Genomic DNA, 9,722 nt, shown 5'->3' on the forward strand with positions numbered 1-9,722 from the left:
CAGATTGAGTAGCTTACTCACAAGCATCTTCCAAAGGCAGGTGAAGTTTCCCTTTGGAGGCAGGCGGTTCCTAGCTCGTGAGTTTGGGGGGAGAGAGCCAGTTTCAGATGTTAAGGCTTCTCTGTGTCCCCTGCCTGGCTGCTGCGTCACCTCATGGTCGGAGAGCCCACCTCTTTTCCCGTCCTAACTTATATAGCCCCTGTGACCTCATTCACCTGGCTCCAGCGGAGGTCAGCCCCAGTTGGCTGTCAGCCAACCAATTTGAAATGCATCACCTGTTACCAGGCAGATTCCAGCTCACCAGGTAGATGCCCCTCACCCAGGTACCAGTCACGTAGGCAGAGGAAGCACGTTTCCCCCCTCCCTCAGGAATGCAGCCAGCTCAAGTTCACTAAAGAGACAGGCTGAGGGTGTGGTCCCCTGTGTGATGGGCCCATCCTAATTAAATGGTCACAGCACAGAGATTTAAATCACAGTGTCACAGGGCAGAGATTTTTGGGGAGAAACCAAGGTGGCTTTCTGCCACACAAACCCCTGCCTACATGCAAATTTGTGACTAGAGACACTCAGTTCCACTGCCACTTGTCTGTTACCACAGGACTTGGTTTGTGTGAGATGTTAACATCCTTGGCAGATGCCTGTGCATGACATCTTGTAATATGGAGAAGCTGGTGCACAAGCAATAGCCATATACACTTGACAGGAAGGAGCCCTGAACCCAGTGGCAAGGATGTCCAAGACAACTGCAGACCTCCATCACGCTACAGTCCTCATCCACCTTCACAGCTGCAAAGAATCAGCAGGTTCTCAAGTACACCTGTTCCCCCGCTGGGGTCTTCAGAAGTTTGGATCATACTTAGTTTGGGACCTCACCTCAAACCTGTTCACCGGGGGAGACCCTACTAGGAGTACAAGACTCCAGATGACAGAGCTCTGAGGGTCACTGGAACACACAAGCCTCTCCACCACAAGGTTATGGTCAAGGAGAGGTATGAGGAGCAAGCCCCCCAGGAACTCCCCCACCATGCAAGCTGTATGGGCATCCCCCCACCCTCCAGTGGCACATAGCCCCCTGCCTGTCATTGTGTGGGTTGCACCAGAATCATGATGCCCTCCACTATACACTGTGTGGGCTGCACAGGCCACACACTGCCCAATTGGGTCCTTCTGTGCTGTGCAGCATCAGGAAAAATAGCTGCTGGGGCCTACAGGCCACATACAACCCATGGTCCACATGCTGGCCCCTCACTGGCTTCATGTGTCCCTCAGGCTGCCAGTTGGACAGCCCAGATCTGTTCTACATCCTGGTGGTTAAGCAGTCTTTGGAGGTGGGGTATGTAAGTTCAGATACCATCAGGTGGAAGAAGACCTAGAAGACACATCTGCCACTCCCGCTGTATATGTTCTAACCACCAGGCTACTGGAAAAAAGGTCAGTAACACTTCAATACTTGGTTAGGTGCCTACTCTAGAAACAGAGCAAAATGCAATAGCTTACACATGAATAGGTGTTCTCTCCCATTGACCATTTATGATCCTAAGCACTTAAACTGAGTTAAATTAGATTGCTATTTTAGGTACTGAGAAAGCTGAATGTAGATGCCTTCCACGTCAAACTGGATCTGGCCCAAAGTCTTTTATGCATTGTGTAAATCCATGACCTTAGATTAGATTATTTGCTGTTCTGTTACGATTGTTCTCCATGGAAAAGACCAGGCTGCCAAGACCTCTTGGAAAGAAGTCTGTTTAAATACAGTACTTGGTGGTGGAGATGGTAGAGAGATGATAGAGGGGGACAGAGAGAACAGGAAATATGCAGAGACATGAAAACAAGAATAAGAAAGTTATACCAAGAGATAGTGTAAAGTGGGAGTGCTGTTGAGTCCTTGTCATGCTCATTATTCTCCACGCTGTTTAATGTAAATGATTCTAAATAAGAATGATACATGTGGAAAGGGGGATAAAGGATTCTCAGAGGTATATTTGGACAGATCCTAAGCCTCTATATCCTTTATCTTACATGAGGACACACAGATTCACCGCAAAATCCTGGCTCTGTTTTTTATAAAAGGATATAAAGTCACAGGTCACCAAAACTGCATTTGAAACACCTTTCACCACCATTTTTCTATTTACAATGGGGTCTGAGATTTCATTAATTCTGCTTTTTATCCCTGATGCCCTGCTGTGAAGTTGTCTTTCTACAAGCCAGGCTTAAAGTGACACAGATGTCCCAAGTACTGAAATAAAAAGGAAGTGGTTTCCCTGGCAACAATAATGGCACAAAAGCGCTCACAATATTCTTCCTCACTCATGTGACTTTTAGTGGTTTGATTAAAACAGTAGAGAAGGATAATATGCTTCTGATTTCTAGCGATGGCTAGAGACAGCATGTAAAAAAGCCAGGGTATCTGTGCTATTTATAAACTAGTGGTAAAGATGACTCAGGTTTACCAAGATTCATACTTAATCATATTTTTCCTCAATGTGTCATTTAAAAAGGTACTTTAGTGAGTCAGGCTGTGCAAAAAGTATTCATGAAGTGTCCTTCTATCCACAGCTTGGTCTGATAACAATAACGAATAGGTGGTGGAGAAAGTGAGGGCTACTGCCTGGAGAAACCCCAGGGTCAGTGTTGTTAGAGGGAAAGGGAGAAGGGAAGAAAGCAGTGGTGGATAAGGCATGACAGAAGGGATTGGCTAATTTGGATCCTGTTATTTAGTGCAGACCAGTCTTAGCGGCTCCTTTCTGCAGTGCTAAATAGTGCCTGCCACACAGGCATCCTTGTGCTTGATTTAGGATGCACCTAGCATTTTAATTCAAATGTGAGCTGGGGGGAGGGGGGATATGGAATTAAAATATTAAATGACAAAAAAACAAAAAATGACAGAGAGCATCTTTTACCATGAGTAGCTTGGCTATGGGATTTTTTCCTACAGCTGCAAGTGCTGCAGGGAAGTAGCAGGAAGACTGAATAATAACCACATTGTAATAGTCCAGATGGAGAGTTATCAGCACAACTATACTAGTTGTAGGCTCTCAGTGAGCTAGCACTTGTCACACCTGGGCAAGGTTACTGAGATTGCTCCACAAGGTCTGATTAATGTAACCTTTCAAAAGACATTTTTTTCTTATAAGAACTTAAAAGCAACTGCATCTGTACCCAGTATGGCCTCTCAATGGTCCCATCACAATTCTAACTAATAAAGCTTGCTCCAGTGTCTGATTACTAATTGGCTGCTAAAAGAAAGACTCCAAGGTTAGAAACCACCCAAGCTCTAAGTGCAGAACTACAAATGAAAGTAGACAACTATACAGGCCTCAAATATCAGCAGGTTCATTTGAGTAACTGTGAGTTCAAGTCTTACACAGAGCCAAACATGAACCTGGGATTTTGTGTCAGGAATAATGTGTAATTAACTGAAGTCTTCATTAAACCCTCTGGGACGGAGAGAAATACCTAAGTAGTATCAGCATTCAGAGGAGACCAAAAACATAACTATTACATTATTCAAAATATGAATATAAATGTAAAATAAAGCTTCTAATGATAGAGCACTAGATGAATGCAGGAACAATTTCAACATCAGAAACAAAAAAGGTAGTTCAGTGGCTGCAGCAACAAGTTTATTGTCCACCATATCAGATATTTTGTTACCATTTTCAGCAAAGAAGCCTACTTGTTTCTCTGTTGGTCATAGCTGAGGCAGTTTGTGGGGCCTGGATCACCTCTTTCGTAGGTAAATGGAGCCCTTTGGTGTAATTGGTTGTACGTCCAGTTCTACATTCAAACAAAGGAGAATACTAACAACAATATCAAGGTTCAACAAGAAGGAAACAACAAGACTAGCACAAACAAGGCACGGAAAGGCAGACTTGTTTTTATGAAAGCACAGCATCCTCTCCTAATTATAAAAGCATACTGATCAGAAATGGTCCTCAAAATTCTGCTGTGATTAAACATCATGTTTTACTTAAATTATATTTTTCATATAGTCAGATAAAAATCATCAAATCAGCCAAGATTTAAGCTGAAATGTGCCCAAGTCTTGTAAAAATGTCAAATAAAAAGCAGGCAGGCAGTTCCACAATGTGAAGTTAATACGAGCATTATAACGGGCCAAATAAAGAAAAACTCAATAGAACCTGAGATAACAAATGTAAAAAATTCTCATTAGGTTGCTTGATGAAAGCTTGTCTGACTTTATCCCAAGCATGCAGATGGCCCAATAAAATTCTCACCGACAAAAATCCTTGCCTCTCATATAATTCCTGGACTATCATGGCTACAACATCACTCCGACGCTTTTCCTTATTGGCATTTATACATCTGAAATATTTGAATGTGATATTGTGAGTGCTGTAACACTTGAGTTATGTAGCTTATTTAATCTTTTCATGTAAATCAGTCTCTCCACACTCCATTAAATATTAAGCTGGGTAAATACATACGTTCCCAGCTGGTTCTGCTCAGGGTACGTACAGATTCTATAGAAAGGCTGCAATTCTTTCTTAAATTTTGCATCTTTAAAAACAAGTACATTTAAAGAGAAACACTCTACTTTAAACCTGGCTGTTAGGAGGATTTGCCTTGCAGGAATTTTCTGTCCCCGCAGTCTTACAGCTCTGAAACTCTGCTGGAACTAACTGGATCCACCTACTAGTATGAGTTAGCAGTCACAGCCCACAGCTTCAGTCAAGGTCTGATATGCAGTGACTCAGAGTCCTAAAACAGTAAGCAGGGATTTAAATCTGTCATCCCCTTACATTAATATATGAAAATGAACCCTGTCATACTATCACTGTTCAAGAGGAAGTTCCCATTAGAGGCAATGATCTCCATCAAATAATTTTTGAAGGCAATGGAAAATTTACCTTAAACACCACTGGCAAGATTTATATCTTTAATAATGGCAAAAAACAGCATTGGATGAATAATTTAGAGCAGGGGCCGGCAACCTTTTTGAAGCTGTGGGCCAGAACCATCTGGCTGTAGCTTGAAGCAGACTGTGTGGCTCCTGTGGTGCATGAATGACAGGGTGGGAGGGAGTGCTTTTTTAGCACCCTGCCACCAGAGCCATGTAACTGGGAGCAGCATCCATTCTGCCACTGCTGCTCCCAGCTCCCCAGCTGCGGTATAAGCACAGCTTCCAGCTGGAGGGCCAGCCTGAGGGCCAGGCAGATAGGGGGTTTTGGGGAGATGTCAAGGAGCAGCAGCAGTGACCCTCTGGCTGTGAACTGCAGTCGCAAGTCTGCTGCTTCTCCCCCCCACCTGCTCCAGCTGCAGTCTGAGAGCACCTTCCACTTGGAAAGCAGCTGTGCTGTGGCCACCGTTCCCCCCACGCAGCCTGGCCCCAGCACAGCACCCCTCCAGCTGAAAGCTGTGCTCCCACCACAGGCTTGGAGAAGGGGAAAGGAAGGGGGATGCAGAGTGAAGGGGCAGCGATGCAGGGGCAGCTTCCAGAGCATAGGCCTGGTGCAGCTCATTGCTGCTCAACCCCAGTTTGGGCATGTGCACAGGAATTGCCCTGAGGTTCTGCAACCCTGATCCAGTGGCTCCACAGGCCACATGCTGCCAGCCCGATTTAGAGCAATCAGTATATTTTTTGCCTCTTTTCTATTCAAGGTTATATGTAAAGAGCTTGTATATGAATGTACCGAATTCTTCTCCAAGTATTTCTTAGACTGCAGATAATGCATGGTAAATTCCTCAATAGCACTCATTAGTCAAATCTTGAGATGTATTTAGTAATTTGTTCTGGAGAGATGGGTTGTCTCAGAATTACCTCAGATTTCTAAATGGAGTAGGGTCACTAGAACAGTATATTAATTTAAATATATTAATTAATATTCATAAAGATGGTTTGACTGCATTTGCCTAGCTCTGGCAAATAATTAGAATCTGGAATAGAATGAAACCTGGGAAAATTAGTGTAAAGCGATAGTTACTAGAAGTCAAGCCATTCCCAAGATGATACCCACTAATATATATAATAAGGTGGCTTACTACCCACTAATATATATAATAAGGTGGCTTACTTCAAATATTTTAATTCCAAATGTCCTTCATGACATCTTGCATTCAAATGTGCAGCCTGAATAGGCTGCATTGAGACAATGTTTGATAACCAGTTCCAATTCCAGTGATTTAAAGGCCAGGGATAACAGGCCACATACTAATTGAATTAGGTCCATTAGCTGATTTTAATACCCCCACACTTTAAATTTTAATACTATATCCATTTTATTGTCAGCTCTCTTCTGTAAGAAGAGAGGGTATGTTGCTTAGCACCAATACTAAAAAAATCCAGAGTGACTTTTCTCCACTTACCTATCTTCATCTAATAATAGCATTAAAGATCCTTTTAACTGAACTTTCAGGATGCTGTGCATTTTAGATCATTATATGCTCACTCTGCCTTAGTCCTTATTGTTTAAAACTCCACCTAAGTTATGCTAGATATGATCACCTCTATTCTTCACAGCTTTATTGCACTTGAGCATGCTAAGGATAGAGTAAGAAGTTACACTTCACATTCCCTTGCTTTGGTATGTCAGCCTTTGTGGATATTTAAATATTCAATTTTTGAACTAACCTTGTATCCACCTAATTCAAAACTACATTGTGTGCATCTGCTATTCTTTCAACATTTTTTCCAGAAGCTATTGGCTAAATGATGTGCAAAAAAATTGCATAATTAATAAGAGGACTGTAGAAAGACATTATCCACTAATAAAACTGTGATGGTTTCAATATTTAGACTCATGTGGAAAGTCTTATTATATTGATGGCGTAATTATGCTGTAAGACTTAACCACTAAATTATGGAAATATACGCATGAATCTTCTGAAAATCAAAACCCAACACCCTTCTCTACAGCTTCATTAAGACAACTTAGTTTTTGTTGCTTTTCTTCTTTGAGAACCTCTAGCCAGTTAAACTATGGTACATGTAATGATAGTGGCATGTTAGCTAGTGTACCAGAATAAGAACTGATTATAACCACATTGATTAAAATTATGAAGGCAGTATAATGAATACTTTTCAGCCTCTGATGATATTCTATATCATGTCTGCAAACGTGAAAATAAGTTTTATAGGATCTATTTCTCCATATATAACAACAGACCATGATGAATATAAAAGTACAGAACAGCCAGGAAAGGATAAAATCAGGAAGGCAAAGGTACCAGTTTGGATGCAGCTAGCAAGAGACATGACAGGCACAAAAACCAGCAAAAAACATGTCATATTTTAAAAATAAGAGGAAGACCAAGGAAATTGTAGATTCTTTACTGAAGGGGGAGGAGAAATTAATGGATTGGTGGACAATGCAGATGGGACTGATGCATTTACATCCTTTTTATTTCAGTCTGCACAAAAGAGGTGAATTCTTTGATGCAAATACAGTCGGCAGCAAGGACCCAAGTGTAGATAATCAGCTTAGAGTATGGAAAGAACAAATTAATATTACTTAGATGAACTAGATGTTTTCAAGTTAGCAAAACCAGGTGAGATTCATCACAGAGTACTCAAGGAATACTCACGTAACTAGCTACTATCTCTGAGAACTTGTAGAGGGCAGGTGAGGTCCTAGAAGACTGCAAAAGGGCAAACATAGTGCTCATCTTTTACACAGGGGAAAATGAGACCTTAGAGACTTGTAGACTAGTCCGTTTAATTTTGATACCCAGGAAAATATTGAAGAGATCTATTTCTAAGAGCGTGGAAAACTACAAGGGCGATATGTAGCAAACAGTGTGGATTTGACTAAAGTAAATGATGCATAACCAACCTGATTTCTATGACAAGGTGACAGGCTTCATGGATCAGTGAATACGATATACCTTGACTTTAGCAAGGCTTTTCACACCATCTCCCACAACCTTGTCATAAAAAGGCTAAAAATACGTTTTAGATAACACTCTTGTAAGGTTGGTGCAGAACTGGATTGGTCTCAAAGAGGAGTTATCAGTGGCTCAATGTCATAATGGGAGAAGGTATCAAGTGGAGTTCCCCAGAGATTTGCCCTGGGACTGAGGGTGTTCAGTCTCTTCATTAATGATTTAAACCATAGAATTGAGAATGCATTTAATAAATCTAAACCAAGCAGGGTCATGTAGAAGACACTTTAGAGGGCAAACTTAGGATTCAAAATTATCTTGAGAAATTGGCAAAATGGTATGAAATAAAAAGGATAACATTCAGTGAGGACAAAAGCAAAATAATGCATGTAGGATGGAAAAATCAAAGTAAAAAATACAAACCGGGAGCCAATTGTGGGGCCTGCAATACTGCAGAAAAGGGTCTCCGGGTTATAGAGGACCACAAACTGAATGGAAGTCAAAAGTGTGATATTACTGCAAAAAAAAGGCAATAGCATACTGAGAGGTGTTAACAGTAATGCTGTGGAAAATATTTTTTCCACACTATTCAATGCTGATGGGGCTCACTTGGGTTCATGTGTCTGGTTTTACACATCACACTTCAAGAAAGACATGGATAAATTGGATGGAGTCTAGAAGAGAGCAACAGAAATCGTAACAAGTCTAGAAAATATCACATGTGAAAAGAAGGTTGTAGAACTGGGGTTAACTGAAAAAGAGATGACTGAGGAAGGATTAGGTAACAGTCTTCAAGTACAAAAATTTTTCCTATAGAAGATACTGATCAACATTTCTCTGTGTCCAGAGGGGACAGGACAAGAAGCAATGGGCTTACATTGTAACAAGTGCCTTTACAACAGGCATGCTCTTTTCAGAGGTGGGTGGGAAGATACAGGCCTCTGTTCACTTCATTTTGAGATGAGTGAGGCCTGGCCTATACTTACATTTTATGACAGCAACGTTATAATGGTCAAAAAGTTTAAAATTAACAAAAGGATTTTTTTTTCCACACAGCATGTAATGGAAGTGTGGAACGCTGCCACCAGATGCTGTGGAAGCTGACAGTTTAGCCAGATTCAAAATGGGACTGGACAAATTCTTGGAAGAAAGGTGTATCAGTAGCTACTGAGCACAGGAATTAGGGTTACAGCCTTTGAATCAGAGCTTAAATGCCAGAGGCTGCAAGTGAGAAAGGAACAGCAGAAGAAATCCTGGTTATACCCAGTTCACTCTCCCTTTTGGCATAATGTAGGTGTAGTTATAACAGCAAATATTTTCTAGTGAATTACATGATTGGATCTTAACACATTTTCTCTTATAAAATAATTAAACTATACTATGTAGGTGAGGACACATAGCCCAATTACTATAGAATTTTTTTTTAAGGACATTTTTTTGTGTTCCAAGTCAAATCAACTGAATCAATTCCAAATCTGTGAGTCATTCAAGAACCAAATGTGGCCCTGCTACTGGCAAACATCATCCACCCTGGCCTGGGACTTGAAATGCTTCCAGATCTTCGGCAGGCATCCTACATGTATGCCCAAGCCCAAAACATCGGGGTTCAGATGCCCCTGAGTTTGGCTTGGCCTTGGCCATATGACTGCAGGAGCAAGCTAAGAAGGAATCTCCCATTTCCATAAAGTCAGCGCGTAGCCCAGATTCCCCCACCGGAAACTGGCCAGTGAGGTGCTAACTATGAGGCTCTCACAGGGAGTCCTATCCGCAAGCAGACAAGGGTGCAACCCTCCACTACACAGCGTCATTTAAACTGCATTACCTCAGTCAGGGTATTTCCCCTGCCACCTTCGTGGCATGGTACAGCAAAAGCCATG

At 41.7% G+C, this 9,722-nt stretch overlaps 1 protein-coding gene across 12 annotated transcripts in view; it reads right to left on the bottom strand.

The window, feature by feature from the left end:
* MAGI2 (membrane associated guanylate kinase, WW and PDZ domain containing 2) overlaps window positions 1–9,722 on the bottom strand; it is an 886,876-nt gene that overhangs the window by 568,127 nt on the left and 309,027 nt on the right. The window contains exon 2 of one of the 12 annotated variants that reach the window (XM_019509482.1): window positions 3,680–3,780. The exons of 10 other annotated variants lie outside the window; for them this stretch is intronic. In XM_019509482.1, coding sequence (XP_019365027.1) covers window positions 3,680–3,698 — 19 coding nt within the window. In that variant the 5' untranslated portion in view covers window positions 3,699–3,780. One more of the 12 variants, XM_019509486.1, reaches the window with a different exon arrangement.

The sequence above is a fragment of the Gavialis gangeticus genome, unplaced genomic scaffold, assembly GCF_001723915.1.
Source record: "Gavialis gangeticus isolate Ggan-Ray unplaced genomic scaffold, GavGan_comp1, whole genome shotgun sequence".
In the NCBI taxonomy this organism is placed as follows: domain Eukaryota; kingdom Metazoa; phylum Chordata; order Crocodylia; family Gavialidae; genus Gavialis; species Gavialis gangeticus.